The 17,409-nt window shown below is 47.4% G+C and overlaps 1 protein-coding gene across 7 annotated transcripts in view; it reads right to left on the bottom strand.

Moving 5' to 3' along the window:
• Pcnx2 (pecanex 2) overlaps window positions 1-17,409 on the bottom strand; it is a 192,747-nt gene that overhangs the window by 70,905 nt on the left and 104,433 nt on the right. For 5 of the 7 annotated variants that reach the window (XM_074056857.1, XM_074056858.1, XM_020182141.2 and 2 more), the window contains one exon: window positions 2,753-2,861. In XM_074056857.1, the coding sequence (XP_073912958.1) occupies window positions 2,753-2,861 (109 nt within the window). Of the gene's footprint in view, window positions 1-2,655; window positions 2,862-17,409 lie in introns of those variants that run through there. The other 2 variants (XR_012442221.1, XR_012442222.1) reach the window with 1 other exon arrangement.

Below are 17,409 nucleotides of genomic sequence, written 5' to 3'. Positions count from 1 at the left end.
TATCCACAACTCAAGAAGGCAGGAATCCGGTCACAGCCTGTATAAAGCTGAGTGGAGGGAAGGTCCGGGGTGGAGGAGGGGAGGAGGGAATAATGGCTTCTGGGGACATCTTACTGGAGACCATGGATGAAGACACATGGCAGGACTGGGCATCCAGGAAGGACAGTGGCTAGCACTGTCAAGGCAGCACTCAGAACAGGGATCCTAAGAGCAAGGGGCATGGGAAGCCCCCTTCAGTTCTCGCCAAGAAAAAGGGCCAAGAGTAAGCTTGGCCATCAACACCAATAATTAAAAGATTAAAAAATCATTAGTCTCCAAAGGTGTGAGGAGGAAAAGAACCTTGCAGACATGTGCGCTTAGCAGCGTTAATGTGATAGCTGTGTGGTTATTGAAGATGACGGCCTTGCCTTGCGTGGTCTCTACACGTCTTAGAAGGGTGAACATCCCCATCTTTCCCTGGAGGTTACAAGCTCAGAAGTCAGCAGAGGCACTGAGGGAGAAAACATGCCAGCACAGGAAAAAGCAATTTGCCCACCAGTGTCCCGCTGGCCTGAAAGCTAATCCAATTCCAAAATGCAGCAAATTAGTCCACTCTCAACACTGGGATGGAGTCCACAGCTTCTTAAAAGGGTGATAAAATAATTAACGTTTCAAAATCACCCGGGATCCAGGCTGACATTTAGGAACCCGATAGCTTAGCCTGGATGGTGTGTGCATCCCGTTCTCAATGCTTTATCTCATTAAGGTCTGAGCAGAATGATGTCGGGCTCTGGTGGCAAATGTCTACCTTCACACTGAGCAAGGGCAGGGAGGAGGAGGGGCGGCCTCCAGTCACATGCAGCAGCAGTGGGTTGGACAGCCCTGACTTAGCAGAAGACAGGAAGCAGATGTCTAGCAGGACAGTTTCAGGATCAAAGAAATGTTCCAAAATCAATCTACCAATAAATCTGCATCCTTAATGCTTTCCTCCCTCCCTCCCTTTCTTCTTTCCTTCCTTCCTTCCTTTTGGCGGTACTGGGGTTTGAACTCGGGACATTCCACTTGCTAGGCAAGGGCTCTTCCACTTGGGCCACACCTCCAGCCCAGCTTATTTCAGTCTCTTCTGAGAATGCAGGGAAATCCTTGACTTAGCATACACTCTGTACAAGCTGGGACGGACGCAAATACTGCTTTTATTCTTACAGGAGACATCAGTGGCCCACACGTGCTGGTGTGTGGACCGCACTCACATCCAGGGCGGGAGAGTGAGAGTCACTGTATCCATGACAGCCTCAGCTGCGCTGCGGGTCTTAGGACCACCACGCTCACCCAGCAAGGCACAGACATCCACGGGAATCTGGCACAGCTACGACAGCACTGGGAGTCAGAGCTCCATGTGTTCAGTTCCTACTGCAATTCCTCAGCTGCATGAGTGCATTGCTGTAGTGACTTTCATTTAAGAGAGTCGCTTGAAATTCTAGGTGAGAAACCCTTAGACACATACCAGAAGTAAGCAAAACTCACCTCAGTCTTTCCCTTCCTCTATCTTTTGCTAAAGCACTTTGACTAGGAAAAATGATCTCAGGTAAAGAAAGAGTGGTGAGTAAGCCCATGTGTTTTTTTTTCTCTTAGTGTGTTCGGCCAGCCAAATAACCTTGACTACAGTGCTAATGCCGGTCTAAGAACAGAAGCATAAAACAGTGTGCATTGTGAGCCCAGCCCCTGATTTGCTTTAAAACACTTTTAAGCCATGATTCTGGAGAGCATTTTAAAATGTACAATATGTTATCAGTTCGTGATTACCCAGGCGTGTGTCCACTGCCGAACACCAAGTCTAGTCCTGGATGACTTAGGACCATCATCTGAGCTTCATGTCAAAGAAGCAGCAAGAAGTCATAAAGCCAGTTAGCCCAGGGAGGACGGCCAGGGTGAGAACACGGTGAGAAGACTGAAGCCCTCACGCATGGGCAGAACAACCACAAAGCTTCCGAACATGTCCATCCATCCAGGACCCATCCCTGAAATCTGACTTAAAATCTACTTATTTAATGAGCAAATCTGGGGTTTTGAGGCAAGTGATCCCATTATGTGCACACACACACAAAATCCAGCTGTATCAAAGTGACTTTTAGAAGGGAACATCCCAGGTTACTTTTGAAGTGAATTTAAACTAATTATCATTATGGAAACCATAAAAACATAGAAGGAAAAAACCAAGCCTTCTTGGCGAATAACAACCATAAGACAAAACCGTGAAGACTGAAGATTTCAGTCTTCAAAAGTATTTGGGTTAATTCTGTGGGAACCTGACTCTGAGCTGAGGGACGGTAATGAAGTCTGTGTGCATGTGATAAGTATATATGATAATTTAATGAATATACGGAGTGCTTCAGGCCTATCCACAATGTTTAGCAATGGTACTATTTTGTACAAGTCAACCTAATTTTTTCAGCAGTTACTTTCCATTTAAAAGACCTGCTGGCTTTCTTTGCTGCAGACCTGGGCATATGAAATGGAAGAATTGGTAAAAACAAAAGTAACTCCTGAAGATGCACCGAGGAGCAGGGAGCACCCACATCTGTTCAGAACCCACAGTTATGAAACATCTTGTAAGCTAAGTGGCCTGAAGGGGATCCAAAGTGCCTGCCCATGTCCCCATTAAAATGTACTCACAGAGACGTTAAAATCTTTTTATTGCTAGGTTCCATGAAAAGCTCACATCCATAAAATGCGGCCTTCGGCTTGGGGGTGAAAACAGAAGCAGAAAGGATACGGGGGACAGCGAAGACCTGGGCAAACACGTGAAAGGAAGACCCCCAAGCCATCTGCCAAGGGGCCACATAGGCCAGGACGAATTGTAGCTTGTGGAGCAGGTCCCCGAGCTGAAAGCAAAAGAGAGAGATTCATCAGAGGACGCAACACCTCTGGCTCTGTGTCAGGGTCATCTAAGGACACGCGGCACAGCCAGGAAGGGGCAGTGCAAGGACTGCTTGCCTTCCTGCCCTCCCTTCCTTTGTCCTGTAGGCAAGGCAGCTACAAAACAGCTCACATGGTCATCTCAGCACATTCAGTAATTCAACCCGCGGATATGGTGTCTCTGCCCTTCTCGGGGGATAACCACAATATGGCCTGCTCTCCCCCAAAAAGGAGCTCTGAGAGGGAGAGTCCTGCAGAAACCTGTGTTCCTCACATTGTTGAGGGGTTTGTGCATGAATTTTATCACACCTGTTCAGCTGTTCTTGCTGGGGAAACAGCTCTACACTTTTGAAGAAGTTACAAAGGACTTTGAGAGCCGGGGCTGGCCAGGGAAGTCACCACACTGGCTAGACAAGCCAGCACGAGGAAGGCCGAGGTCTGGGGACAGCTGGAGATGGGAGGGAGAGCCTTGTGTGGGCCGAGGGTGTACATGCTCCAAGGTGTGGCTGGGGACCAAGCTATGAATGTGCATAGACAGATGGGGAAGGCAGCCTGGCTGGTGGCGGACCTCTGCTTTGTGGGAAATGACGGGCAAATCCCAGATGTAAATAAAACTCTGTTGCTGCCACTTCCAGACCAGGCAGTCAGTGAATACCCAGTGTTCCACCCCCGCCCCCCCCCACACCCTAATATACACTCTTTATCCACAGTGGAACTTCAGATGGCACAGGGGTTGCCATCTGGCTCGTGCTCGAGACAATTAAATACATTCTCCACCAAAGCCATGGGAACAAAGAGAAGAGAAAAAAGTAGTTTTAAATTAAGCTCCAGAGCTATTACGCAGAGCATAAGCAAGTCATCATGAGAAGAGAGCATGGGCCAGGAGACAAGGCCACTGAGGACAACGGAGCTTAGAGAACCAAGGTCACTCAGCATTCAACTGTAGAGCCAACAATGGGACAGCTCTGATTTGCTCTGTGAAAATGATGGGTTGGTTGGAGTCATCTCCAAGTCGTCCCTCACTTTTCTGGCGATTCCCACAATCATTTGGATCTGGGAAGAAACTTTAAAGCAAAATCAAACATTTGGGCCAACAGCTGAGGCAAATCCAGGAAGGAAGGTCTCCAAAGAACTGTAGACACAAAATCCTTCAGATGTCACGGTGTCCGCTATCTCACAGGACCCCTGAACCTAAGCGTGTTCACTGGGACTCGAGTCACAAACTAGCAAAGAAGGACTATGGGTAGAGAGAGGAGGAGGGAAGAGAGAGGGAGAGGCAAGAAAGACACAGGGAACACCGAGAGGATGAAAGAAGGATTTTTAAGAGAAAAGTGGAGAAGAAGGAAAGCTGAGGTGACTGGGGCCTGTCAAGGAACATGGGCTCTGGGGGAGGGAAGCAGGTGCCTGTGTGGGTAACTCTTCACCTTTACTCCTGCTCACCGTGTCAGCCGTGGAGGGCTGATCTCATCTCACAAGTTCTCCAGAGACGCCACCTTTGTGCTCATCCTGGGGCTGTTTGAAGCCTCCTGGGTCCTTCTGGATGGGATACCACAGTCCCTGTGCCTTTGCAAGTCTGACAGCAGGGAGAATGGCCTTCTGCTACAGCAGCTGGGGGCCCATATCTTGAGGTCTTGTGAAGCACAGCCTCCACCCCACTCTGAATCAGTCGGTACATGAGCACCAAGAGCCTGGAAATCTAAAGGATTTCCTTTAAGTGCCAGCACCTTCCTCACTCCCATCCCAGCCAGGGGAGGAGCGTGTAATCACGGCAGGAACACGTGACTCTGGGCTAGGACACAAGCAAAGTTCTTCACAGGTCATGGTGTTCCCCTGGCTCGTTTCCACCCAACCCACCTCCATCACACACAACGCCAATGCATTAAAAACCCTCTTAGCATCCACTGTTAAGAATTCTTGGTTTTGGATGCTCTTGTTTGACACATGGGTTTTTATTAGTATGATATTTAATTTTGAAATACTTGGGAATTTTCTAGACACCTTTCTGGTTTTGGCCCTAGTGTCATTCCGTTATGGTCCAAGAATATATTTTGTATGACTTCTGTTACATCTATTGAGATTTCTTTTTTTTTTTTTTTTTTTGATTTAGTGTATGATTTTATCTCAGTGTATGGTCTATATACAACTTTAAAAAATAAAGTTAGATGCTTGTGGTTTAACACTGCAAGCGGGAACAAGAGAGGGTTACAGGATGCACATCCCAGTGTCCCAAGATTGGACATGGGTTGTGGGAAGTTCCTTGCTGGGTCTTCAGTGCATTGCTGTGTCCTGGGAGGCCTCGAAGCTGCCTTCTGATGGAGCTGTAAGTAGGTCAGGCACAGCGCTGCAATCAGACAGGAGGCTCCGGGGAGGGCCTCGCCTGCACACACCGGCTCTGGCAGGGATGGCTTTGCTGCGCTGTGATTAAATGAATCTATTGCAATTATTTTTTGCTTAGCACAGCAACTCATGTCTATGCATAAGCAAACCCAGCAATCAGACACCTGAGGGTTCTAAATCCCAGCACTTTCTTGTAGCTTCGTAACAGATGTTCAACATGAGGCTTAAGAAAGTAGCCTCTGCTAGACTGGCTGTGGTAGCATGTGCCCATAATCCCAGCTACTTGGAAGGTGGAGGTAGGAGAAGAGTCATCCAGGCTGATCCTGGAAAAGTATGAGACCCTATCTGGGAAGTCAACTAAAGCAAAAAGGGCTGGGGGTGTGGATCACATGGTAGAACACCTGCCCAAGAAGTACCAGGCTCTGAGTTCAAGTACCACCAAATACATAAATAAAAAGAAAGTAGCCTCTGTTTTTCTGTCTTTGAAGAAGCCAGTGCTCCTGACTCTCATCTTTTTGTATCCCTATGATTCCTGCCCTGCTTCTTCACAAATCCTTAGAAAGAGGGTGCATATGGAGAGCTTGGTGTCCACATGGCACAGGATTTCAGAGCACAGGCTGGAGGGCATCCAACCGGGCTCACTGGAACCCAGCTCCACCTCGCCCCATTTTCTGCATCTATAAAACTGGGATGGTGACAGTTCCTTCTCCCAGTGTCAACATAACTTTGAATGGCTTCATCTTCGCTGAGGACTTAGGACAGTTCCCAGGAAGCAGGAGCACATACAACCTTTTATAACAAAATGTGGGGCCAACCATATGTCTTACTCTGAGGATATACTTGGCTCATAGACCAGCTATTTTATAGTCTTTTCTTCCCTGAAATGTACCAAGTCCAGGCCCTCTCACTTTTCAGAGATTGTGGCCAGGCTCAGAGTGGTTAAGAAGCTGTGCAGGTCACATAGAAAGCTATTAGTTCACCCAAAACCAGAGGGTGAGATCCTGATTCTCTATCCAGTGACCTTTCTATCACCAGATGTTACCAGGTCTCTCTGAGGCCACAGGCCTTCTGTGAGAACCTCTGCTGTGTGGCTCACCTCCTGCCACAAGGAGGCCAAGGAAAGGTCTCCCTTGTCTAAGCCTCCTGTCCCAGCAGGGTAGGACCACAAACAGGCTCTTACTGAGCCCATGCAGTGATGAAGGACCCTGTATGCCCAGAATGGCATTTTTACTGAAATAAAAAGTAAAAGTACTCAGTGAATCATTCACTGCACCAACAAGCCTGGTGATCCCCAGGTGAAGGGCGGTCCACTGCGCTTTCTGAAGGCACAGCTCCACAAAGCTTATATGGCTCCCAGGCTTTTTCCTTAAAGGGTACAAAGGCAGGACGCAGGTTAAAAAGAGTCAATCAACTTCATACTTTTTTACACTTTGTCTTTCTCTCAAGAGTGAAATCCAGTAAGAGACTGAAATACTTGTAAGAATCAAAAGAGTGAATTCTAAGCACAAAAGAAAACCCAAACATTGATCATCCATCCTAGACCATGGCGTACTCAACACCGGGACATTTACGACACCACGGGGCTGCACTGGAAAAAGTCAGAAACCCCATTTAGGTTGACTGAGAGTGTACACCTCCTTACAGCTCACGGCCTCTTTTTATGAAGACTTCTCGCTCCCAATGTTTTGCTTCTCAGATCTACTAAAGTGCACAATAAACTTCCCAAGTGACTGGAATACGCCTCTAAGAAAAAACCCAGATCGCTTGGGATCAAAAGAAAGGGAATCAAAATACAATAATGTTGGCTGTTTCCTAGAGACAACAAATGTTGTCACTTTGGAAATGTCTTTCCATCTTGGCATACACATGCTATTATGTCCTGCTATAGATAGCAAAAGCAATCTGTATACATCCACAAACCAAAGAAAGATGATGCCCAAACACACCCTTGCTAATGCACTCTGTGGCAGGGCACACAGCATCTTTACTCTGGGGACTCCCCCCAGCCCACCCCCACCGACACAGCTGCCCGAGGATGAGACTTCGGTGTCTGGGCTCTATCTTAAGTGGATCCATTTGATTAAAGCATGGTTTTCCCACCCGAACCCAGATACCACCTTCCCTCTCCTTCCCTCCAGCCAGACTCACCTCCCAGGTTGCTTCCATCCTCACCAGCCTTGTCAGATTCAGTAGTGCTTTCTCAGAAAGATACACGCCTCAGTTAACATCACATCAAACCACGGCCACCAATATTTGAACTTGAAGGGGCAAACAAGGCTGGAACGAGTGGCAGAAACTGGCTACTGAGTTGAGGAAGACTCAACTTCTTGACTCGAGAAGAGTGAAGAAGCTGAGGTTTGAACTCTGGGAAAGGAATTAGACACGACGAGTCTATTGAGCAAAAAAGGCCAACAACAAAGGACCCGGGAGCACTACCAGTCAATTTGAGGCACAGGTGTGGGGGCAGAAAGATGCTCAAGAATGCTGGGAAAAAGTAGAGCTAATAACATCTCAAACGTGGGTCCCCACTTTTGGGGAGGGGGAAGGACCACCTTTGTAAAATAACAAATGGAAAACAGAAAATATGAAAGCTAAATTTGGAGTTAATTAGATTTAAAGCAAAGCTATTCTCAGTGGCTGATGATAGGAGCTACAGTTTTAGAAGTTAAATAAATTACTCAGATGGCGGCTGTAACTGGTAACGAGAGTGAGTTTCAGATCAGAAACTCATCCTGCTTCAACAAATACAGTGTGCTGCAGACTTGTTGGGCAGCGCTCATCCATCAATCACCCACAGCACAGCTCAGAGCGATGGAGAGAGACTCGGGGGGACTAAGGAGCAGAGGTGACAGAGTGGGAGATACACATGCAACTGGAGCTCGGAGGAAAGTGGGGAGAGAAGCAGGAGAGACCTGAAGAACGACAGGTCAGAAATGTCCAGAACTTAGGAGGGTGTGTGATTGGAAGTGCATCAAGTCCTCAGCAGAATAAGCAAAAAGAATCCACTTCTGATGTCGTATGGTGATGAAAGTGCATAAGCTCAATGTCAGAATGAGAACTTTTTCTTGCAAACCACCTGCAAAGGAGTTACAGATGGACAGCTGACTTCTTGTTAGGGTAAATGTATGTCAGAGGATGATGAAATAGTTTTCACAGTGTCAAGAACAAATACCCAGTTAGAATTTTGTCCACTGCTGCAGCATCGCTTAAGTGACAGATGGAAGTACAGACCTTGTGGACAAAATTGAAAGAACTTACCACTCATAGATTTGCAGAAAGATGAAAGAAAGTGCTACAGTAAGACAGGGAGTCTTCCCTGAAGGAGAGGTGAGAGGTTAAAATGATGGCTAGAAAAGAAACTGCCAAAGTGTGACACTAGCAACGTGGGGATCGATTGTGAAAATAACCACAAAGTCATGATCTGCTGGGAGGTGGAACTGAGTTTAGATATCATAAATTTGTAAAGACGGGAAGGAAGGATGAATGGGAGCTCAGGACCCAGCCCTAAAGACTGTGTGAGAGGGAAAAGGCTTCAAGTGCTGGTCAAGTGCACTTATTAATAACTTAAGAATAACCACTAAAAACACCTTCGCCTTGAAGATTTCCAGTTTGGATGTGCACTGGAGTCACCTGCAGACTCTATGAGACAAAGACAAAGATGCTGCTCTGTAAGACAAAGCCTGGCAGGTCTGGGGCAGAGCCCAGGGACCTGCACCACTAATGACTTCCTTGGTGACATGACTGCTACTGCTCTGGAGACCCCGAACATGGAACTAAGGACTAGAAACCCACCATTCTATTTCCAAAGCTCCAGAGGGAAAGGAATGAAATACTGAAACAAGCCATCTCTATGTGAATAGAATGCAACACACTGCATGCACCATAAGCTGTTGAATGTTACCGGAGCGCGGTGATAGAGAAAGAGTAAATAATGAGGGGTGGACTTGATTAAAGCATGATAGATTCAAGCCCACAGTGCCAGGGTGAACTCCCCTTGGACTATCAATATACGCTTTTAAAAAAAGGAAGGACAGGAGGGTAAAACAGCTCTTCTCTAGGGGTGGTTACCAGGGGGAGGGGATGGGCACAGGGACATGGGGAATGAGGGTGAAGAAGGTGGATGTGTTTTGTATCCATATATGAAAATGGAAGAATGAAACCTGTTGAAATTGTTCGAAGAAGGGGAGAGGAGAAGTGAGAACAATGGAGAGGGTAAATCTAACTAAGATACATTGTACACATGTGTATAAATATTACAATGTATTCCCCTGTACAACTCTTATATGCTAATAAAAAAGTAACAAAAAAAGAAAGCCCATTTCAGTAGGAAAGAAAGTGAGGAGAAATGACACAATCATAGAGCCAAAAAATGCTGTGAGAGAAAAATCAACCTATCAGTAATCACAGCAAACATGAATGAGCCTTATTTACCTGTCTTACTAAAATACACAGTAATAACAGAGGTGGTGAGTTTGAGCAAAGTGTATTATATGCATGTGTGGAAATATCACAACGAATCCCTTTGTGCAATTAATATATGCTATTTCAAAAGAGGAAAACATAAAATATATGCTTTCTTTAAAAAAGAAAAAACAAAACTCCACTGGTTAACTTTTAGATTGACACTTGTGTTTGCACCGTGAAACTCACTGAGTCCAACAGCCCAGTGTGCACTTGGACCAGGGTATGAATTTCAGCATCTGAGCTCTTCAGACCCCACCAGCTGAGCGGAGTGCTTCTCAGGAGGTGGTCATGCTTGTCATGAAGCTCTTTCTATCAGTGTCACTTGTCATTAAGATGATTTTGTAGTTCAGTTCAATATTATAGAAATTGATGCATGAGTGCAAACAAAAGAGCTGTTCTTGCCACTAGGGATGCTTAATGTCCCAGCAACACTGCTGTGGACACAGACATGGTGAGAGGAGATTTGGAGGCAATGAAAACATGGGCAGCTTTTAGATTGATCGTTCTCTGAGTAACTTTACGTCTCACTTCAAGTAGAATTAACACAGAGAAATGGAACTGAACACCGTGGAAAACACTGCATGGGTGCGGCCCACTGGAAATACGGGCTGTACTCAAAGAGAAGGCGCCGCCCTCCATCTGCTGCTCAGTCACAGGAGCTCAGGCGTATGTTTGAAGCTCTCATAGAGCTGTAGAGGTGGGCATGTAGGTGTCATTTATTGTTATCTCTTGCTTCATTCAGTTTTCAACTAACCATCCGCCCACTCACCAAGTTCAGCAGAATACAAATTTCCCACGGCTGGTCCTTCTTCCTGCCATCGCTCTTCTTTCCTCTCCCATGGGTCCTTTTCCACTTACACTTTTCCTTAGAGCTGCAGATGCTTCAAGTTTTATGAGAGAAGATGCCCTTTCCTTAAACTCAGGACACCGGAGGGCACACAGAGCTCTCCAGGCCTTATGAATGGGTGCTATTACTGAGCTAGTCGTGGAGTAGTGAGCAAGCCCCACTGGAGGGTCCAGAATTATGAACAGGATCCATAAACCTGACACATCCATTCTTCACCACAGTGAGGGGAAGTGAGCCAAAAAAGAAACTGGGAGTGGAAACGGAGAATCAGTAAAAATTATTTTGCCAGGTGGAGACACTACAACCGCCACCTTGTTTCAGGGTGAGGAGAGTCAGTCAGACCACAGAGCTCACAGGTCACCCTGTGATGGGGGAGGATGCAGATGTCGCCTTCCAGAAACTCAGGGGGGGCCTTGGAAATGTGCTGAGGGGAGCGGCCCCTGGGGAACACGTTTACTGTTCGCGGTTCTCTTGGCTGGGGATGTCCATGACTCAATTCTTATATCTATTCTGTCAACACTTGCATTTTAAACCTACAGAGGGGCCATTAAGTAAACGTTGCATACTGGCCTTCGCATCAGGCATCTGGAGTAGCAGGGGCTTTCTTCTCCTGACCTGAATAGCAGACTAAATCTTTCACAGGTGACAAGGACATCACATCTGAAGCTGGCCACCTCTCCAAAGCCAGCAAAAAGTCAAGGACCCAAAAGTGGCTGTGACTGTGGAGTTTTCACCTGAAGACAGCATCATGGATGGCATGGGATATCCATGGGATATCTTTGGGAACCACAGAGTTCCCAGCACCCACCTGGTTGTGCACTGCCTGTGATGGGTCAGCACACTTGGTCACTTACTCACAGGGACCAACAGCCCATCACCCCAAGGCACTGCCCTAGGCATAGAGGGAGCAAAATTGAAATAGCACAGGTCCCCAGCCCCCAAGAACTGCCACCAATAGTGTCAGCCCTACAGTGCCACCAAGCTCACTTGTGACTTCTCTGTGGCTGAGCCCTGAGGCTACATCCTGTCCTAGATATTGGCCTCCGTGAGTCTCTGACCGGGAGGAGCATCCTTTCTCAAAATGGGTAGTTGCTGCTACCCGTCACACGCGTTCCCTGTGCTTTGGGTCACTTCTTCCCAATCTCTTTGGCTGTATCTGTTCCTGTCCTTGATGGCATCCTTGTTGGGAGCAGTAAAGTCACTTGGAAGGATGCTCTTATTGAGACCCTTCTTGTTTATACCAGTGCCCCAGGTCTATCCCAGGAACCCATGCTACTGAAACACATGTGCCAACGTGGGTATTCTGACTTCTGTATGGCACAGTGCGGTGAACATTTGCTCCTTCCATCCACCTGCCCTGACCTCGAGACCCTGAAGTTTGGTTAGGTCCCAGGGTGGGCAAGCAACCCAGGACTCCTTGGTAGAGGACTGTGCCCTCTAGCCACCATGCCTGACTCATGAATGAACACAGGGCACAAAAGGACTGAGTGGGACTCTCCCCAGGACATTGGCTAGAACTGTAGGAAAGAGGCACTCTCTTCTGGGAACATTAGCTCAGAAAGGCTATAAATCTGGAGCTGCTGGTGAACACAGTTACAGCCCCATGGGAAAAGCCAGTCCAAGAATGACACCGACAGATGGGAGAGAAGGAGAAATAGAAGCAGAAGTTCAATGCCATCTTGCAAGCCTCCGGATTACTCAATCAGTACATGAGCTGTTAAACTCTGTTTTCATTAAGCCAGTTTCATTTGGGTTCCTGTGGTTTGTGACCACAGAAGTCCCAATTACCATGGAAAAGCTGGAAACAGATTAAATGTCTATTAATGGAATGACTAGTCTAATTAAGGTACGTGCCATAAAATACTGTTCAGAGCTGCAAGGAAGAGGTAAGAGTTTATGCACGACTATGGAAAAGTTCTCAAAGATACAGTTAATGCAAAAACATGGAAACAAGAGACTTGTAGAGAATGCAGCTATTGATGTTTGAAGTGTGTGTGTATATGTGTACACGTGTGCAAAGACATGGGCGAAAGCACAGGAGGACTGGAAGGGCTGGTTAACAAGTAAGGGTGTATATAAAAACAGACATTCTCTGGTTTTTTGTTTTCTATTGATTTTCTCATTTTATTACAATGAGCATACATTTATGTACTTCTCATGTAAATTCAAAAATTAAAATGGGAAAAAATCCTGATCCTACAATTCCATGAATCTAAAACCAGCATCCATCTGGGTGCTGGTGGCTCACGCCTGAATCCTAGCTACTCAGGAGACAGAGATCAGGATTGTCATTTGAACCCAGCCCCAAGTAAATAGTTCTCTGGAGCCTATCTTGAAAAAAACCAGCACAAAAAAGGGCTGGTGGAGTGGCTCAAGTGGTACAGCTCCTGCCTAGCAAGTGTGAGGTCCTGAGTTCAAACCCCAGGACTTTAAAAAAATGAAAAAAGCAACAACATTCTGCCTTCCCCAAATGTCTTTCTCTTTTTTTTTGTTTCTTGCTCTAACCAAGGACATACCTAGCCACCCAAGTCCTCTGAGCACTTCTTGCTCTGGCTTCCTCTCAGGTCACTGTCCAATACCCACAGGTCACTCAGTGGTGCCCACTTTCCCTGTTCAATTCTGACGGCATCTGTCCCCTCCCTCCCTGTCCTCCCACCTCTGCCATCCTGGCTGGTGGCAGGCATTTCTTGTCTGGTGCCAGGACTCCAGGGCTGTCACCTCTCACTCACAGTGGCCACTCCGTCCTGCTTCCTAATTGTCTGTGGACACACTTCCTGAGTCCAACTCTGTGGCATGTGTGGAGCCTTTGGTGAGAATCACAAAGTCATAAAGCTTCCTCCAATTTCCCTCCCCATGGCCTCACACTTCCCAGATATGCTCAACACCTCATAGGACGCAGAGTGTGCCCAACTCTCCCTTCTGTGGCACTGCTCTGCCTGCCTTCCTGGCCTGACTGCCTCCTCCCCATCCCCACAGGCCAGCTGTGCCACCTTCCATGTGTCTCTGGAAGATCCCTGCACCTCCTGCCCCTCCGCCTCCCCACGTCATTTCCTTGACCTCCTTACTTGTCGGCCTCCTTCCCACAGTGCCACAAAATTCAGGGTCAGCCAGACCTTCTGGGTTTGAATCCTGCTCTGCCAGTACAGCTGTGACCATCCAGCAATGGACTTAATTTCCATGCCTCAGTTTCCACACCTGTGAGATGAGGCATGCCCACCCACAAGACTGGTGTGAAGATGAAGCAAGTTAATATGCGCACAGAGTTCAGAATGGTGCTTGGCCCTGGGAAGGCTGCACAGGGCTTTTCTGTCGGTACACTGTCACCCATCCTGCCCCAGGGCAATGTCTGGACCCATGGATGCTCACTCCCTGCGTAAGTACTTGCTCTTTTGAGCAAAGTGATTTGGGCAAATACTTTAGTAAAAGTACGCATTCTAAAAAAAAAAAAAAGAAAGTAGCAGTTGTACTTTAACCCAACACTACCCACCTGCACTCACAAAATACAGGGAAATGCCATTTGTAGCCACTTTCAAATATCTCGAATGCAAACTGCAGCCATCCAGAACCCAGCCCCTCCTTGCAGCTCGGGTGCATCGCCATAAAAACAACCTCCCCCATTAATTTTAATTCCCTAAATGGCAAATGCAGCAGCCCTGCATTGAACTAATGGCCTGTAGAATCTCACATCTAATGTTCTCTGAAAATGCTTCGAGGTCATCGCATAGCGGGACTTTCTTGGGTCATTCCCTCTTCCCACTAATCCTTCTTCTAAGGATTGCCTCCTGGCCAGTGACAGGGTGGGACAGGACCTTTGCCACTTTGGTCTTATTACAATAAAATCTTCCCAGCAACAAATAGCCTCACTCACATGTCTTATTGTACCTCAAAGACCTAAACACACCAGAAATGTGGTCCATGCACTAGAGGAGTTCTTGAAAGAAAAAAATAGGGTAATAGGATATGGGGAGGAGATGCAGAGAGAGAGAGAGAGAGAGAGAGAGAGACGGAGGGAGACAAAGAGAGAAAGAAAAGGAAGGAAGGAAGGAAGGAAGGAAGGAAGGAAGGAAGGAAGGAAGGAAGGAAGGGAGGGAAGGAGGGAGAGAAGCAGGAAGGGAGGAAGGAGGGGAGGGAAGAAAGGAAGGAAGGAAGTGAAGAAGGCAGGAGGGAAGAAGGAGGAGAGGAAAGAAGGGAGGAAGGAGGGGAAGAAAGAAAGAAGGAGGGGAGGAAAGAAAGAAGGAGGGGAGGCAAGAAAGAAGGGAGGAAAGGAAGAAGGAAGGGAGAAAGGAAGGGAGGGAGGGAGGAAGGAAAGAATAAGGAAGATGGGCCTGAGTTTCTGAAGGTGGTATGCCTTGTGGGTGGGTGGTTGGAGAGCCATGTGACTCAGGATATGACAGGCAGCAGCTCTCCTTTCCCACTGCTCCCCAATACCCAGAAGCCCAGAGTGGCAGCTATCATGAGTGCCTCAGTGCATGGGCTATACACTCCATCTGTCCCCGGAACGCCTTAATTTCCATTTTCCACCAGCTTGGACAGACTGGAGAGACTTGGTGAAATTCATCCTCCTCTCAGAAGGCAGTGGGGATTTGGGTCGGGGAGCGTGACGTGTGGGCCATGCATGGGTCCTCTGGAGGCCTTGTCTTCTCTCCTCCCTGGCTCTGGAGCTTTGAACTTCAGTCTGTTGTCGCTCCAGTCACCTCTCTCTTTTCTTTCCTCCTGTGAAGTCTGAAGAACTGAGAACAACTAACTGACTTTTAGTAAGAATGTATCACTCTCCTTTCTCCCATGGGCAGGATGCCTGTGCAGTGTCCCCTCCTCCGTCTCACAGCCTTTCTGAGAGGGGCTTCCAGGCTCTCAATCACTCTGTATTCAGTAGGATGGGGAAGTGGGGGGGGTGGTTAGAGACACCTGCTGATGTTGGATGAAGGGCCGTGTCACGAGCAGGGCTCTGCTGAGCTGTTGTGCAATGAGTAACCAAGGAGAGCAGAACTGCCTGTGCGCCCCACATTGGAGGACTCTAAAAAACCTCTGTGGGGGAATGTCTCTAAAAGATCTGTCAGAACGAGAGGAATGCAGGGAAGCCCCACTTGGAGTGCACAAGCAGAGCCTCAGCAGAGGACACTGATGGCCATCACCATCTTCCATCACTGTCACAGTGCTGTCTGTTTCCTTAACTCTACACTTGTTTTTGGGGAATAAGATCTTGCTTCTTGTTCTAGAAAGCTCACTGCTGCCACTCTCTCAAGACAAGGAGTACCCAGGCAGCAGGAGCCTGGATGGGCAAAGACTCAGCCCCACCATGTGGCCCCAAAGCAGCCTCCGTCTTGCTCCTGCTTCTGTTTCTTCTTTTAGACTGAGGCTTTATCACAGCCTAAGAGCAGATTGTGCAAATTGCATTTGCTAGCGCTCCCTCAATTAGAGGCAAGAGGAAAGCTGCTTCCCTGGTTCCATCTGAAATGATCAGGATGTTAATTGGTTCTTCAAAAAGATCAAGTGAGCATCAGGGGCCTGAAAAAAACTAAGGTTTTATGGACTTAGCTCAGACCACATTCTGTGGGGTCCAGCCTCCTTGTCCTGCACAGGATGGGACTAAGGGTCGCGTGGACAGCAGGTGGGCAAGGCACACTCCTTTCTCCAGCCAGACACCATGCCTGGCCAGGTCTATGGCAACGGCTGGCTATCTTCAGCTGCCCAGCAGGCAGCCGGGTGGGGAAGGCTGCATGTGGCTGGCAGTGAAAGCCACCATCCTATAGCAGGTGTGGAACCACTGAGAGCCACCTGACTCCTCTCTGCTAGCCTGGCAGCTCACCTGGAACCACCGGCACTGACCCAGGAGGTGTCAGCAGAACCTATTGATCCTGGGGAAACCGGCCCCACTCTTTCACAAACACAGTGTGTAACTCCTCCTTCTCTACTTACTGACTTTCACAAACTCTACCTTGTATTTGCGGGTATGTTCTACTGTCAAACTTATTTTACAGTTGCACTCACCATTATTCTCCATTTTACAGCAAACTGAGGCTCAAGAGGAATACCTTCACCATGTTGGACTATAAACAATGCCATTTCAGAACTGGACTCATTACAGCATATTTCAAACCTAAGGATTGGTTCTTACCCTTGCAAGGAGTAAAATCAGTTATAATAAGGTCATGGGAGATAATTTTGCACTTATTATGGGAGATTATGGGGAGATTATACATAACAAAGAAGAACAGAATTTAGAAGCCTGAGATATGAACAGACAGAAAAGCTAGATGATAGATTAATTAATCAAAACCAAGAGAATTCATTGCCATGTTTGTGGCGCAGGGAGACCAAGGCCAAGGTCTGGAACAAGATATGGAAAAGGAGACAGAGTGCAAAGATCAGAGTGAGGGGCCAGGGAAGATGACACCAGAAGGACTCAGGTGACTGAAATCAGAGCTCACTCAGACGGATGAGAGAAAACTCTGAGGCAGTGGTGAGCTGGTGGCCATCACTCATGGGACTTCGCTAAGATCATAGAAAAGGGTACACTTTGTTACCTATAAGAATAAAAGAGTACAAAGAAAGATAAGGACTACAGAGAAAAAAGATGAACAAAATTGATTCAGAAAGAGGTGACAAAAGTGAAATTCAGGGGAGGAAAAAAAATCTTAAAATTTAACATTCTTGACCAAAAGGATGAGGCATTGGTAAAGTCAGAAAACCATGGCTGCCTACCAAATGGAGGGCATAGGAACAAACACGTGTGGGAGAAGTCCTGCCTGCCCCACCCCATGCTGGGGGTGGGGGGTTCACTTACCAGGAGTTAGTCCCAATTCTTTCCTTTCTGTTCACAAACCTAGGCTTCCTTATAGCCATCAGAGTACAGAGGGGCACAGAGG

Source organism: Castor canadensis, chromosome 15 (assembly GCF_047511655.1).
Source record: "Castor canadensis chromosome 15, mCasCan1.hap1v2, whole genome shotgun sequence".
In the NCBI taxonomy this organism is placed as follows: Eukaryota; Metazoa; Chordata; class Mammalia; order Rodentia; family Castoridae; genus Castor; species Castor canadensis.
This window is presented reverse-complemented; position numbering and strand designations above follow the sequence as displayed.